Genomic DNA, 17,244 nt, shown 5'->3' with positions numbered 1-17,244 from the left:
TACCTTATTTATTAATATGAATTTATTTTATTTCATTTTTCTTTTTATCGCTTTTTTGTTTGAATGACTTTTTTGTTTGTTTTTTGTTTAGGTCTTTTTATGTGTATTTATTTATATAGACATTTTGAGTCTTACAGTTTGCATTTTCTGCCCTCCTGTTTCAATTTTTTGAATCCCGTACATCTGGTAAGACTGTTTGGCTCAATGTTGTTATTATTAATTATTATAATTATTATTATTATTGCCTTCTGATTGTCTCGTTTATGCTGTCTTCACTTGTCAAAGCACTTCGTACACCCTTTTTTAAATGTGCTGTGTAAAGTATTATTTTTTATGATTATAAGAAAATGTGTTAATTTTAAGAAGCACCATACGGAGTAAAAATGCTCAATGATAAACATGATCAGATTTTTTTTTTTTTTTTACACAAGTGGAGCAATGCTGACTTATTCCAGTCACTAGGGAATTAGAAATGCATGTTGTAATGTCACATTTTCCACTATAACAAACACCACCAATTACTGTAAAGTGTTATTTTTAAAATGTTCCTTATGTGGAGAAATCCATGAATGAGAAGAGTGTCAATACTGCAGGCTAATGGAGTCTTGAAATGCTGCCATCTTCTGGTGAAACATAATTAAATGTTGAACATTTCTTACTCAGCAATGAGTTTTTTAAAACTACAATTTAAAAAGTGGTCTTGCTTCCAAGATAGAGTAAAGCATTTTTTTGCACCACATGGTTGTAATAATATTCCTATAAATTAACCTGTGACCTAGACTTGGTAAGAATCAGGTCAACACTGTATAAAAATCCCCTAACAGTCCACTGTGCCTCGAGTCTCTCCTCTTCTTCTGTAAATAAGGCCTGCGCAGAATTTATGCACCTGAGAGCACCTGTTCACAGTAAATTATATATATAACTGACTGTTTCAGAAACAAAATGCAATTCATTTCTTTTATTTTGTTAAATAAAGGACTTATTTCCAACTTTAGTGAAATAAACCTGGTCCAGTTTTACAAAAACAAAAAAAACCCCTGTTAACCAAACACACTATACATGTAAAAATGCTATTCTTTTTGTGACAATGAAATTTTCCCTTTGACCGTCCCATCACTGAAATTAACCTCTGACCTACACAGGCATTGCATTAACAGAAATCAATTAAAGTGACTATATAAACCCTTTTAATTAGGGATGCATAGTAATAATAATAATACTGGCATGTCAGCGGTATCAGCAGATATTGGCTTTATTGTGAAATACCGGAATTGGCCAATATACTTATTTCTGCTGATATCACAAACCAATAATTTATTTTTTTTTGTAATTGTCAAAGTGAACTGGTAGTATTTTTCTTATTTTGCACAATGAATGAATATTACATACACTGAAATGCATTGTATTTTATGTCTCCATCTGCTGCTGGACCGTCACATTAAGAGTATGCATAGTATCATGTTAATTTCACTAATGAAGAGACTTGATGATCACTAAAATAATGTGGAGATAAAAGTGGATGTATCAATATCAGTATCAATTATCAGCTAAATTTGTTGTCTTTTTATCGGCATATCAGCAAAAAATCCCATATTGTGCATCCCCACTTTTAATCTTGGACAAACATTTAATGTTATTGTTTAGTATGGTTTAGTGAGAGCATAGTGTGATGATTTGAAACCGTGACACATAATTCAGCTGTCTAATATCATGACAAAACCATATTTTATTCAGCAAATAAGGCATGAGAGTCAGTGAAACTGCATTTAGATGTCACATCTAAAGTAATAATTCACTTTAAAAAATGCTTATAGTTCCTGCCTGATGATTAGCATAGTTTGCCACACAGACTGGAGGCAGAGAGAGACCTGCAGTGTAATGTTAGATCATTAGATGTAGTTACAGTTACATTAAATCTTAAGGCCACATAAGACCTTTATGTGACGGTATGTCGGCACTTTGTCGGCTGGTTGTGAGGTAGATAAAGAGGTTTGTCTTTGACTGTTTACACTAAGAATTTTCTTTTCAGTGTAAAGTTCAGCTCATTGTACGGTCAAGAGAGATTTAGCATAGAGAATACCGGCGAGTTACTTCATCTCATCCGTTTTGTGTTTCTACCAAGGAAGTTCGATCCCGTCCCAGCTGTACGCCTTGCCTGTCTTTTCGATGTTCAGAGTTTCTATGATGCTCATCAGACAGTTCACAGAGTGTTCGGCGCTGAACAGTTTGTCTTTTGGCACGTTCTTGTGATACGGTCGGGAGAGGTCTGTGTTGACCGTCCCTGGATGTAAGGACACACACACCACCTGGAAAAAAAACAGAAACGAGTCCATCAGCTCTATAAAATAAAGGCCATGGGTATATTATAATAATAATAATAATAATAACAACTGAAAGCTCTGTTTTTAAAGGTGCTACATGAATAAAAAGTGCTTTGACAAACAAAGCAAAGCAGAAGGAATAAGGGTTTCTTGCAGAGCCAAATTATAATGCCGACAAAATTTAAAGTTTAAGTAAACAAGAGAGAAACAATTACAAAACAAAAACAACAATAACAACCCATACCAATAAGAATTAATATAATACAAATAATACAAAGAATATCTGCAGTAAATACAGAAATAAAACATAATAACATAAATAACATAATTAAACACGATCAAGACAGAGTAAAAGACTGCATTAAAAGATAAATTAAAAGGGCATAAAGGCAAGTCTAATGGTTTTTAATAATGATTTAAATGAAGTCACTGATTCTGCAGCCTTATCTCCTCAGGCAGGTCCTTCCAGAGCCGAGGCGCCCTGATGGCAAACGCACCATCACCGCAACATTTATGTTTTGTAGCCTGGGACCAGACCCATACCAGCTTTAAGCAATCAGTAAAATATTAAAATCAATTCTAAAATGAACATGGAGCCAGTGGAGGGAAGCCGTATGTTAAAACCTGTGAGAAGCCCAGCTGCCTGTTCTGAACTAGCTAAAGAGAGATCTTTGATTAATACCAGCAAGGAGGGAGTTACAGTAATCAGGTCTGGAAAAGATAAATGTATGGATGACTTTTTCCAGGTCTGAGTGTGAGAGCATGTATAAAGGCATCCCGCATGCCTCTCCACATACGTTTTGTCTGCTGGTCTTGGAAAAGAGAAAAAGGCAACCAATTGTCTCCACTCTTGTCACATAATATGAATGTTAAAGCAACTATGACAACACTCAAACCCACCTTGGGTCGACTGCGGCCCAGCTCTATGGACAGATTCCTGGTCGCCATGTTGAGAGCTGCTTTAGACATTCTGTAGCTGTACCAACCACCGAGACCTAAAAGGAGTGAAAGGAGAGAGGAAAAAGCTCAGATAAAGACCAGTGAGTCATACCATGATATACCAGCATGCAGCCATTACCACAGAGTAACCACCACTAACACAATACCCACCGTTGTCACCAATGGACCCCACTTTGGCGGTGATGTTGACGATGATGCCGCTGTGCTGTTTGGATTTCTCTGCAGGCTGTTGACCAAAACTACCCTCACCTTTCTGAAGGAGCGGAGCAAAATACTTGGCCATGACCAGGGGACCCACTGTGTTGGTCGTCAAGGTGGAAATGATGCCCTGAAATTCAGATCTTAACAATTAAAAAATGTACCTCTGGATAGATAAGGGATACATGATTGTGTTTGTGCATTGAGTGCCTGAAAAAAACTGCAGAAGAAATGATCTCCTTAAAACTTCAATGCAGAAAAACTCAGTACAAAAATTCATTTAACAAAAAAACATCTATTGGTACAGAACTTTAAAAGAACATGTGAATGTTGCACCCAGCGGCATTTAATTTCATTAAAATCTCAGTCTGAATGGAATTAATTGACACTGCCTCCTGCTGTTTTCTGTGGCGTAAACTGAAGACCTATACCTTTAATATCTCTTTTTTATTTTAAATAACATTTCTGCCTTTATTTTAAATTGTAATCCTTGGATTTTACCTCATATAATCCCTGCTATTTAATATTATTCTATTTCATTTATTCATCTTATTTTTATTTTATAGACTTTTATTTAAGCTATTTTTGTTTCTTTGTTTGCTTTTAAACATATTTTATTGTCTTGCAAATCTTGATGTATATTTGTCTTTTCCTTTAAATCGTGTCTGTGATCATTTAATTTTGCCATGTGAAGCACTTTGGGCTGCACGTTTGAATAAAAGGTGCTGTAATGTTGAGTTGAGTTTGAGTATTTTAATGGAAGCAACCACTGAGGCGAAATTAACATAAAAATTTAAATGACCTTCACAATAATATGATCTTGTACATTCTATTAATGCCGAATTTACAGTTAGATCCTAAATATTCTTCTAAGATAATAGTGTCTCGCGATATTATTGGACATTTCCTAAATAAGTCAGGTCAATTTTAAACAACAGAATTTATTAAGGAAGTCAAGGGGGGTCAATATTGAGGGTCCACTGACACTACAACGGTCTGTCCTAAGTCCAAGGACCCTTTAAGAAATCACTGTTATGGGTCCTCACTTATCACAAAACCTGACAATTTTAACTGACCCCCATTAAATATGATAACCTTAACTGAATTGAATTAAAAGCACATTTAATAAAAGTCTATAAAATCAGACAATACTGTGCATCAGTTACATTCCACTTTTTATAATAAGATAGCAGCTCAAAGTGTCCTCACACCATGCCTTACCTGAGCAGAAACATCCCTCAGGCTGGTCTCTCCTTTTCCGGACGGATGAAGCATCGCCGAGGAGTTGACGATCAGATCCAGCCGGCCGAAGCTCTCCTTAACCCGGTCCGCAGCTCCGCGGATGTCCTCCTCCCGGTTCACGTCCAGTTTGAGGACGGTTATTCTGCCCGGGTGTTGTCCGGCCAGGTCCCGCAGCTCGGCCGCTCCGTCCGGGTTCCGACATGTCGCTATAACGGCGGCGGGGGTTTTGTTTTTCAGGATGTGTTTGCAGAATTGAAGCCCCAGTCCTCTGCTGGCTCCTTGTATGAGCGCCACGGGGGAAGCCATGACAGAAGTGACGTAACACTGAGGGCGGAAGGATGGAGAGTAGTAGTGTTTGATGCCTTCACTTCCGCCTGAAACGTCGTAATTTTGAACTTTCCGGGAAAGATAGCAAAAATATATGCGGATTAGTGACTTTTAAAAGGCATATAGGCTCCGTTGACAGGTTTTGTCTATGTCAGCGCTGAAATGTGCTTTTAAATCATAATTTGACTTTTTTTTAATATATAAAAGTTGGCGCTAACGAGGATAACGTGAAGGCAGCATGTTTCACAACAAGCAAAGTGCGCTCTCTGTTGGTCATATGGAGGGCACTTACACAACTCTGATTTATGCACTTTTCTATTTTGGTGCACTCAGTTAGAAGTATAAAAATAATTTGTCTTATATTCAAACACTCCCAAAACTTCACCTCACGTTTATAGACCTCCTGTTGGGCTTTTTCTTTAATGTTAGAATCTGGTCACTGTAACACTATTATTGCTATAATAATAATAATAATAATAATAATAATAATAATAATAATAATAATAATTATAATTATTCCGTTCTTTACTATGCGTTAATTCAATTATATAAATGCATCTAGATAGATGAATAGAAGTATAGGGCACTTTATGGAAAACGAAAACAAGAGCATACTCCTATGTTTTTGCATGTTTATTTAATTTATCCAGAAATTCGTTGTAGGTTACCGGAAAGAATGATACATACAAAACAAATGACATAAGTAAACAGCAACATCAAAAAATTTACTTGATCCGTGGAGGTATCATGGAAAAATATATAGCGTTTGACATTTATCCTCCAGTCCAGAAGGCGGCGGTACCGTCCTCATTACATCCGATATGAAAGCATTTGCGATTGAAAATGAAATGTAAAATGAAAAAAATAAAAATACAACTATACGAAAATACATATTTTAATATTATTCTACAAATAAAAAAAAAAAATCATAAAATATAGAAAATAGACAATTAAATCTCGTCAAGCCCAAGCCGGAAGAGGGACCGGTTGCCTAGCGACCAGTGGAAGTGTAGCGTCAGTTAGCTAGCTAGGCTAACCTGCTAACACATCTAATATGCTCCGTGAAACAGCTTATAAATGCCACCAAAAAGAAAAGGACCTTTGCAGCTTGTCCAGAGAGAAGTGGACGAAATCAAAAAACAGGTTAGTCGCAGAATTGGGCTTTCTTTGGTGTTTCTCGCGGTTAAGTTTGAACTCAACAACAGTGGGATTGAATGACAGACTGACAGTAACTGATTCAGCGATGACACCAACAAAGTGATCATGAGCTATAACACTTATCAGCTCCGTGTGTGGGATAAACGTCTTTGTCAATTTTGCTGTTAGCTAAAAGCCCCTTACAGGTGTGCCTCTTGCTCGCATAAAAGTCAAGAATTGGCTGAAGATGAATCACGTTTGGCGGTTGATTATTTCAGTAAGAAATGTAAACAAAGTTAAAAGTTAAAGAGAATTTCCCTTTACAGTTAGTACCCTTTGTTAAAGACGTGAATACCGACTTTTCTGAAATACACTAAGAAAAAAGTCTCATGACTTGTTTAATGAAGTTGTAAGTGTAAAGGTAGGTAAACGTGAAAATGCGAGATTATTAAACGAGTATTGGCCGGGAGCAGAAGATATTTGTTCTTCACACAACACAACACAACACAACACAACACAACACAACACAACACAACACATACAAAGTGCAGGATCACATGATGGCTTGTCGTTTTGCTGCAGGAGAAAACATACAGAATATATTACAGATATGAGACATGTTTTTAGCTATGTCATTAAACATCAAGTATAAAAACTACAAGATGCAATGATGCAAAAAATGTACAGATGCAATTCAAGTTTGACTGCACATTGGTTTCAACACCCCTTTGTTCTCTGCCAACTGATCTTTTTATTCTTCTTATTTAGGTTGACAGTCTGTTGAAGGATGTGCAGAGTCAGGCTGGATCCACAGAGGAGGCATTTCGGAGGTAAACAGCTCTAACAGAGCCACGGGAACATCTTTTTAAAGTGATGCATTGAGGTTTGATTTTTGTCTAAATGTCCATTTCCAAACAGATGTCAAGAACTGCAGATGTCTGCAGAAAAAGCATTAAATACACTGAAGAAACTGACCAAGGTTTGTGCTTTACTGTCAATAAACTGGTGAACTACTATTTTATTATTAAACGTCTTCTTTGTATAAAGTGTATGTGGTACAATATTCAGATCTATTGTTTGACTTATGTCAGTTGTTTTTATCCTTAAAATTGACATTATTTTTTGTCCCAAATCAATATAATCCTGTTTTCTGAAAGGGGATATCCCCGAGAGTCCAAGAAAGTCAGATATTGGTGACTTGGACATTGTGTGATTTTTTTTTTTTTTAAGATTTCTGACATTAATTTAGCAGCTAAAATTAATGTTAGAAAACTTGCCTCATTTTCTAGGCAGATGAGCTGGCTCCAGTGGGGAACTATGATCAGAGGAAGCAGGAGGAGGAGAGACGCCTGCAGAACATCTTGGAGCTTGTAAACACCCTCTCTCTGGAGCTTTCACCACCAGGACCCAGTACTGCTGCAGGGTGTGTGACCTGCATGTTCTCTGCAAAGAAAATACAGAAAAAGTGGTCAATTATGATTGTTTTAGTTTGTACATGCTCTTTTTATGATCCAAGTATATATATCATATTCATTGTTTAAGTGGCCTAATTTTCCTGCAACAAATTGAATCTGCATGTATCCTTTGTATAGAAATATTAGCACTGGTTTAAATTCATGAGTTTGACATGTAATCCAAATTTCACATATGTTTTCACATTACTGTGTTCTGATCCACAGTGATGTTTCAAAGGAAGACACAGAGGTGGAGGATGATGATGAGGATGATGATGAAGAGAGTAGCGATGATGATGATGATGATGATGATGATGAAGCCAATGATGGAGATGAGAAGCAAGCTGTGAAATCTCCGTCTCAGTCAGACTCTCACATCTACACAGCCCTGAGTGATTTCAAAGGAGAACAGGAGGGAGATCTGTCTGTTCAGGTGAAGTACTGCCTGTTTCAGAGATAAAGCACAGACTGGCTAAAAAAAGCAGTGCCTAAAATGTATACAATAAGAGGCTCGGTTTAGTTGTTCCTATCTTTCTAGCATCTCAAAAAGTTGCATTGTATTACATGTACTAGCAGAGGAGGGTGCTCTTGCTCCCCAAATCGTATGTGCACATCCCTGCAGGGACAATTTAAGTCAAATAAAGACTGACAGGGAAAAAGTATGAAGTCAAGTATTCCTGACAAGCTTGTCAACTCCACACGTCTTTAATTTTGAGCTGAGAAAGTATGTTTGTTAGTAATGCATGTATAACGTGAAGTAACTTGACTTTGTTTCCCTGCTGATTTCAGAGAGGGGAGGTGTTGAGGATTATCAGGAAGACGGCAGATGGATGGTGGCTGGCTGAGGACGCCAAAGGCAACAGAGGAGTGGTTCCAAAAACCTACCTGAAGGTACACAAGCTGCTCGACATCTGCATCACATCATACTTTCTTGTGTTGGTAATTTTAGATGTAAGTAGCTGCAGTGTGTTGATGTAAATGGGTGAAATTTAAGAGTTTTCACTAATTTTTTTTAGCTTGGCTCTGGTGTTGATGATGAAGAAGATGATGGTGACGATGATGATGAAGATGAGGAGTCAGAGTCAGATGGTGACGAACTGGCTGACGACCAAGAGAAACAGGGGTTCTTTATTTTAACCTATTTTCACTTAGATTTTGTAGATTGCTTGTTTTAATATGTAACCTCATCAGGGGTTCTGAATGGGAATTAGAGGCAGCTCCCAAATCTATGACTGACACTTATTAACTATCAATCAATTAAATTTTAATTCTTTTCTTCAACAGCACTTCTCCACATTCCAACTGGAGTACTGTCAAAAAGGCTTTGACTGAGGTAAATATCTCCAAACTACAAGTACTACTCCTGATGTTACTGTAATCTTCCTACTGACAAATATTAAACCCACTCATTATGTTGTATAGCGCTGGACTGAAAAGGTCAGAGCTTCAAAGCTTTATTCATAACACTGACATCTGAATTCTAAATCAGCTTGTATGCTGATGCAATATTACAGCACTGTTAATTACAAGTTGATAGAATAAATGATGAACCATTCCCTTCAAATTGAGGATTTTATTTCATTTGTTTGGTTGATGATGTCACAAATATGACAAAAACATATATTTGAAGCTTTATTTAAAGAAGCTTTGAATGTAAAACATGACATTCGGTACAGCCCGAATCATATGTACGATGATTCATGTTTTTTACTCTCTCTCTCTGTGTGTGTGTGTGTGTGTGTGTGTGTGTGTGTGTGTGTGTGTGTGTGTGTTTGTGTTTGTGTGTTTGTGTGTGACAGATTGATGCAACAGATGTGCTCTCTGCTATGGGGGCTATACCTTCAGGATTCAGACCATCAACTCTCAATAAATTGCTGGTGGAGGAAGGTCATTATACCCTCTGTAACACACATACACACACATGCACACATGCACTCACACATACTCAGACACACACACACACACACACACACTTATTTTAAACTGACAGGCTTGCAGGTGCTTTTTACAGCTGAATTCCACCACACTTGTCTCAGAGCACACTATTAATTAATTATTCGCAATTAACGGATTATTTTCTTGATTTATCAATGAGTCGTTCTGTTACAAAATGTCAGAAATTGTAAAATGCAGATCATGATTTCCCAGAGTCTAAACGACCTCCTCTGAACCAATCAAAGAGCAACAGTCATGCAGTAAGAAACAGAGGCAGAGAGGCCATTTCGGTGATTCCTTCACAATTTATACCACCGCCACTACAACGTCCAGAGTATGCCTGTCACTGTTAGTACTAGTAGTTGTTTAACTAATGAATGCCGTATGATTATAAGCAAGCAGTAACCCTTTTTTTTCTAGGTATAACATACCGAGCAAGTCACTATATTCAGCCAGAGCTCAGCCAATCACAGCTCTCCTTTAGTGACCTCTTCCTGGATCCAGACACGGGCAGGGTGAGGCGCTCTCTCTGCTTCTGTCTCTCTCATCGTCTCTGTGATTAATAGAGATGATGTTTTTTGGTTTCTCACACTGCGGACCATCCACCATGAACATGCTTCTTTGATAAGAACACTTCATATTTCTGTTAATCTCCACTTTCCTGTTCTGTCTCGTAGGTTCGTGCTCGGCAGGTCAGGACTTGTGTTTGTTTCAGTTTGTGGAGCTGCAGGATGATTCCTACTCCTGGCGTTGGAGTTCAGGTCCTCAGCAGACACATCCGCCTCTGTGCCTTTGATGGAACTCAGGTGGAGTATTTCTGTTGAATATAAAGCCACACTGTACTTCCTGACCCGAACCAAGTCTCTGAAGCATGGAAACAATTAAATAAATATTTTTAAAATAAATTATACACAAAATCAGTGTATAGTTGCATGTTTCTCTGCAACTTTCTCTGTTGCTGTTTTACATTATCAGCCCCTTATGATTTGTTAGTTTATTCATCTGTTGCAACATTTCAGACAATTCTTATTAATTTATGATGCAAATCAGGGAAATTATGAAATTATAACATTTTGTTATTCAGACCAGACTTTATTGCTTTTCACCCTGTTTTTTTGTCTAAGGGTTTTTTTTTGTTGTTGTATTTTTAATGAGCTGTATTTGTGTTTCAGGTTTTGAGTAACATCCACACAGTGAGAGCATCCTACAACTCCAAGAGCCCCAAAACCTGGAACTTCTCTCCAAGGGTATGTTTTCAGCATTGTAAATGTGGAATTACAAGCTGTTATTTTCTCTCTGTTGTGTGGTGTTGCTCAAACCGCATTTTGAACCAAAACTCTGATGATTGGCACTGAGATGCAGTGCTAAAATTCACTCTATCTTGGACTTAAGGTTGAATTTAAGTCTGAAATCCAGCATTTTAATGTGTGTGTGTGTGTGTGTTTGCTCCAGATGACAGGTATCCTACCTGCCCTCCTTGATGGAGACTGCTTCCTTCGCTGCAACTCTGCATCTCCTGATCTCGGTATCCTCTTTGAACTGGGAGTCACCTTTATACGCAATGTGAGAACAAACACACACATACAGATACACTTGGTAGTGATGAGATTAAGTCAGTGCAGACAGGACACATAAAATCACACAGGAAATGAGAAATTGCTATACTGAGCGTTTTTTTGTTGTCATGGAAGACATCTTAGCAGAAATTCTAATTACTGATAAAGCAGTTTTTGGAAAAGCAGCTGTGTGTGATCTTCTGTGTGTGTTTTAGTCTACAGGTGAGAGAGGGGACCTGAGCTGTGGCTGGACTTTCCTCAAACTGACTGATGACGCTGGAAATCCACTCCCCAACAGGTACACACACATACAGCATTTCATGGTACAAAAGCATCCGTGCATACACTGCACACAGTATTAGATCCACAAAAATGCCAGGACACTGTTTTGTACACGTACTCATTCATGTAGCCAGCCACATACATACTCACAATATGTATTTTTTCATACACACAGACACAATCTTACAGTGTAAATAGCACACAAATGCAAGGGCACACACATTTTTGTTTAAAGTCATCTATTCTTCTTTTTATATGCATGTCCAGTTTGAAAGAATGAATACATAACTGAAAATGAAACATACCTACTGAATTAGCGATGTGTACTTAATGCTTTAAAATCTAATTTATTGCCTTGCAAAAGCAATAAAAATGAAAACAATAAAAAAGTGACATATTTTTGTCCTGCACCTGCGTGACTGGATGTGCACACACTAGTTTCCCTTTTAAAATCGAATCCTAATCCTAATCTAATGTGTAGGACCTATGAGCTGCCAGTGAACGGAGGCACTCCCTATGAGAAGGATGTAGCGATGGAGGCATCAGTCACCAGAGGAAGTAAGAAGACACAGCAGAGCTCAACACTTGCAGCACATGTGTGACAAAAAGCTTAAATCAAAGCTCAGTATTAGCATTTGTTAGATTTGAAACTTGCTCAGTACATAAAAAACTTTTTGTAAACTTTGATTTCATTAGTATGACCAGCATGTTTTCTCTCTTCTGTTCTCCTCTCAGCTCCAGCTGGTGTTTTCCAGCAGATGCTTCAGGCCAGGCGGCAGCCCAAACTCATTGTGAAGTTGAAATCGGCCAACAGCCGGACCAGAACGCAGCTCAGGTGGGGGGATCAGCACGAAAATCTTCGAAGATGTGCAGTGGACTTTGTTATTTAATTTAAAAACAATAAATGTGTACAAGTATGTTTTCTTCTTCAGTCTCCTTCCGGACACTCTGCTGCACTCTCTGAGCTGCGTCCACCTGCTGGCTCTACACAGGCAGCTGCTGGCCGACGCACTGCTGATGGACAGGCCTACCATGCAGGATGCAGGTAACACACACACACACATACACAATGACTTATCTAAATCGTAGATATTCATAGTTGTTTGAAATATTTCAAATAACTCTGTGTTTTTCAGATCTGATATGCAGTCCTGTACTTTCTACCTTCCCTGTGCTGTTGGACCAACCAGACCTGCTGGATGCTCTCAGGGTCAGTAGGGAGAACATAAGAGTTAAATCTATTCCTTTCAACCAAATAATAAATCTTTAATTTATAATAATTTGTGAACATTTCATGCCAACACCTCTTAATAATGGTGTACAATATAAAATAAATGTGTATGTATTCTTTCAGACTGCCTGGCTGGGTGCTGAGACAAGCATGAGCAGAGCACAGAAGGTCAGAGTGTGTGTGTGTGTGTGTGTGTGTGTGTGTGTGTGTGTGTGTGTGTGTGTGTGTGTGTGCGCGTGTGTGTGTGTGTGTGTAGTACTGATAGTGACCTGTAGAGGGTGCTGACAGTTTGAGTAATCTGTGTTTTGTGCTGACCAGGTGTGAAAATAAACTGTTCCTTCCTTCCTCTGTGTTTGCAGAGAGACCTGTCCTATTTAAAACAGGAGTTTGTTAAAGTCTACATTTCATCCGTCTACTTCCTCCTCCACTCGCCCTTGCTGCCCTGTCATCGCTGGGCGGACCCGCCATCAGAGGAGCAGCGAGCCAGAGTCATCTACACCACTTTGGATGCTCTCAAAAACACCCAAAGCAACACCGGCAAATGTGGAAGCCCAGAGGTCTTTGTCGACCCTGAGCGTCAGCATCTCGCCTTCGATATCACAGAGTTGACCTTTGACCTCCTCCATGTGGCGCGGTGACATCAAATCACTTAGAAGGAAGGTTGATTATTTTCAGAGTTCATTTTAACGTAAAATCATGTAATCAAGTATATTCTAGACATAGGTGTGGTTTATTTGATAAACAAATAAAGCCCTTAAATGTGCCATAAACACATTTTGGAACCAAACTTAAAGAATAAGGCTGGTGATATTTTATATTTTTGTAACTGTCAATAAATCCAATGAAAAGACTAAAAACAAAAATGTTTCATTTCATTTCTTAATACTTTCAGACTTTTAATCACAAGTAAATAGTGTTTTTGTTGGGGACTATTTTCAGCTGTGCATTAATACACATGTGGTGAATGGAGCTCAAAATAAACTACAGTATGCATGTTCTTTGTGATGAAGAAACAAGTGACCTAGTGTAATCAGGTCCCTCACTGACATGTTTTTGATTGTTTTTGAACAACAACAGATGGCACGGAGGAATCAGTGATGTCAGCTTTGGATTCACAAAGAATATATAATTGGATCAATTCATTGTATGTTAGTTTTTTCGGGTGGATTTGTTGCTTCTACTCTGTATTGCACAGGAAACACGGCTATTAAATGAAGGCAGGGCACGTGCTTTGATCCCACGGGAGCTTTGGGGTATGATCAGTGTAACTGGAGCAGACAGCGCTCTTTGGTCTTTGCTCTTTAGGTGCTCTGTCTTCAGCCTCCTTACGCTCAAATGGATGGAGGCCAATATACATTTCATTACATATACATTCATTGCTTTTTGGCAAGTTGACCAGACTTTACTTCTCATGTGTTGTAGCCAAATGTTATGATGCACTATGACACAAAGTCCCAGCTTTCATTTAATAACTTTGACAGTGAAGTGGTCTCTTTTTTTTGAAAACTGCAAACATAACACACAGTGCATGCACAAAGACATTTCTGTGAACCTTCTGATTACATGGACGCTGATTATAGATAATGAACCTGGTAATTGACTGTGAAATAAAAGCAAATGTGTACAATGCTATCGTCATCACCAAACATCCCTGTTTAACAAAATCATGCCGTAAACTCTGCTCCTCTTAAAGTAAACACTAAAACGGACTACAGTAATAAGGCAGTGAGACTCTGTGCCAAGAGCAAAACAGATTTCTGTAATAATAGAGTGTTTTTTTATACTGACAATTACTGCCAAATTTTTATTTATATTTTAATAAACATATTAAAGTCAGTTGTTGATTTGTTACAGACTTTATTGTACACTGTTTTCTAGTCTGCCATCTGACTGGTCACTGAGTAGCGACTTTCATCTCCACCTATTAGTTCATTTGTTGTGTGTGTGTGTGTGTGTGTGTGTGTGAGAGAGTGTGTGTGTGTGTGTGTCTATGGTGTCGAGTTACAGGGTATAAGAGCAGTGTTCAGAGTTAATAATTAGAGTGCTGTCGTCTTTTTTTAGCCTGGTATAAAAGAACAGGAGCAGTGAGAGGCTGGCTCAGTCTGGGCGCTGACAGGCTCAGATTATCCATCAGTTTGTAGTTTCACATCCTATTAAGATGAATCATAACAAGTGATACAACAGTTCATCATACAATAACCTTTGTGTTAGCATAACAGTCATTGAAACAAAATGGAAATTAATCAGCCCAAAGCTTTAGAAAGTATGCAGGTTAAATAATCGATCATAAGTCTTGGGTTATGACTTTTAAAAATGTTGAGATGGCATTTATATATTTTAATGACTCAAGAATAAATATAAAAACTGTATTTAAATTGGAAGATTATTTTTAATGTGGTCTTCATGGTTTAAAGGTTGCAAGAAATGTTGCAATTCCCACCTTCACAACATCCTAGCAAGGTGGACAGATCTGTTTGGAGACCAATAACAAGGAAAACAAATGTGCATATTTAGATATATAATGTCAGTAAGCATCACATAATGTGTGTTTTTTAATCTGGTGGAAGGATTTTGCACTAAAAGTTGATTCGACAAATATATGATGGGTTATAGTGTGATACACTGTGCCCACCCCGTTGACGACTCCAAAGTCCGGCACCTTGAATGCTGTCTCTCATGATTTTTTCTTCTTTTCATTTCGTTGACACTTAAAGAAATAGTTCAGCACACCACAACTTAAAACACACTCACATTTAACCCACAACCTAACCTCTAACTAACAAATGAGACACTGAGGAAAATGTCCTCATGCTCCTGGAAAGATCTCAGTGTCTCATGTCCATAACTTCAGACGAGCCTTTCTTTGGTGCAGTGTTTGCTGGTAAATAATAATGCATATCCTGTATTTCCACATTCCAGCGCTGTTGCCATGGTGCCTGTGGTGACCAGTGATCGTTGCTTATTGTTGGGAGAAAAAAAACTGGCTTACCATCAGAGTAATAGAATATCTTAAGGCTGCAATAAACAAAGGAGGAAAACGCTTTGAGCAGCTCAGGCAGGACGGAAGTTGTAGAATTACCTCACTGTTGTTGCTTTAATCACATAGAGACGTCATGTTGACACAGAAACATGGAGCAGATTTATTTGTTGGCTGTTGATTAAAGCTTTTTTCATCCACTACTATGCATTACACAAGAAATTACTATTGACAACTTCTTCTTTGCTTATCACTGCTGGTCTGCTGTAAACAGATTGTGTCTGAAAAAAACATGAAGATTTATTTCTGCAGTTATTATATTAACATTATTGACACATATTTGATTCACTAATATGATCAAAAGCAACACTTTTTGTCTGTGATCATAAATATAATAAAAAATGATTACATTCTGACAAGAAACTAAAACAAAGCACTGCATAAACAAATAATAATGATAAAACAAAAGTAATCTATACAGATTTTTTCAAAAGAAAGTGCTTTACAAAAACAATCAACAATGATCAAATCTAAGTTTAAAAGCTACATATGGAGCAAATGAGATATAAATGAAAAAGAGTAGTAAATAAAACAAACAAATAAATAAATAAATACAACAAAAAATAAAATAAAGACACTAAAAAGCTCATCACAATTTACCACTTATTATTATTCATTCATATTTATTCAGTTTGAATAAATAATCAAGTCTATATGATGATTTGATGATTTGAAAAAACACAGTGCTTTAAAATGTTTGTTTTCCTACAGGGAAATGTATTTGTACTGTGGGCACTGAAAAACAACATACAGTGTGCACTAAAAACACAATCATTAAACAACTAATCATTTCAGAACATCCTTTGCTCTCATTTACCACATTATTTCTCAGTATTGTTACAAAAACGTCATTGTTTGCATGAGTTAGAAGCCTGTACTGCGGTGATACTCAACTTACTGCCCACGGGCCACATCTGGCCTGTGACAGGGAGGAAAGTAACCTGCTGACCATTTTCTAACTCACAGAGACAGAAAACTGATTCACACAGGCAAGTTTTTTGGATTTTGAAAAGAAATACCTGAGTAGACATTGAAAAAACAACCCACAAAAATATAGCTTATCATTGTATTTTTTTTATTATTATTTTTTATAAGTTTCGTGGGAGGATCCTCCAGAAATCTGGACTAGACCTCCTGAATGTCCAAATGCTTCTCAAATCTTCCTAAGGCCGCTGTTTACATCTGACCAGTGTGGGGCTGCTGAAACTGGATTTGCCTCATTTAGTTATTTTATCTGATGAATATTATTAATGTTTGATCATTAACTGGCCCCTGGCCTTATCTCGATTTTCAAAAGTGGCCCCCATGCCAAAACAAGCTGAATATCCCTGCTGTATGGGCTGAGTGTAAAAGCCCTCTTTGTTGAGATTCATTGAAAAAAATTGGAAAAGTGATGTATGAAGATATTAATCTTGAATAAGTTGTATAAATATGTATAACCTGGCTTCAGTGCGGACAGTACAGTAACTCAAAGGCAAACTGAAATGCAATCCATCTGCTAATCTCTGAATTTTGGCCATTATTGTGTGTAGAGGAATGATACTCAGCACAGACAGAGCAGCTC

At 37.6% G+C, this 17,244-nt stretch overlaps 2 protein-coding genes across 2 annotated transcripts; one reads left to right on the top strand and one right to left on the bottom strand.

Annotated features, from left to right (window-relative positions):
• Positions 1 to 1,357: 1,357 nt before the first annotated feature.
• On the bottom strand, positions 1,358 to 5,027 carry zgc:65997 (uncharacterized protein LOC794398 homolog). Its single transcript, XM_042502517.1, has 4 exons — positions 4,701 to 5,027; positions 3,432 to 3,609; positions 3,222 to 3,316; positions 1,358 to 2,306 (listed from the first exon to the last, which is right to left on the bottom strand). Exons 1-4 carry the CDS (start codon positions 5,025 to 5,027, stop codon positions 2,115 to 2,117), a joined length of 792 nt encoding a protein of 263 aa, XP_042358451.1. The 3' UTR covers positions 1,358 to 2,114.
• A 1,050-nt stretch (positions 5,028 to 6,077) lies between these two features.
• nphp1 (nephronophthisis 1) lies at positions 6,078 to 13,480 on the top strand. The gene is made up of 20 exons (XM_042502369.1): positions 6,078 to 6,191; positions 6,954 to 7,015; positions 7,104 to 7,164; positions 7,475 to 7,608; positions 7,865 to 8,072; positions 8,429 to 8,530; positions 8,656 to 8,762; positions 8,924 to 8,972; positions 9,439 to 9,526; positions 9,995 to 10,089; positions 10,252 to 10,380; positions 10,747 to 10,821; positions 11,027 to 11,137; positions 11,346 to 11,428; positions 11,894 to 11,970; positions 12,148 to 12,247; positions 12,345 to 12,457; positions 12,549 to 12,622; positions 12,767 to 12,811; positions 13,003 to 13,480. The coding sequence occupies exons 1-20, from the start codon at positions 6,126 to 6,128 to the stop codon at positions 13,279 to 13,281; spliced, it is 2,058 nt and encodes a 685-aa protein (XP_042358303.1). The 5' UTR covers positions 6,078 to 6,125; the 3' UTR covers positions 13,282 to 13,480.
• Positions 13,481 to 17,244: the final 3,764 nt, after the last annotated feature.

The sequence above is a fragment of the Plectropomus leopardus genome, chromosome 15 (assembly GCF_008729295.1).
Source record: "Plectropomus leopardus isolate mb chromosome 15, YSFRI_Pleo_2.0, whole genome shotgun sequence".
In the NCBI taxonomy this organism is placed as follows: Eukaryota; Metazoa; Chordata; class Actinopteri; order Perciformes; family Serranidae; genus Plectropomus; species Plectropomus leopardus.
The sequence above is the reverse complement of the archived record's forward strand: the minus strand, read 5'-3'. Positions and strand labels throughout refer to the sequence as shown.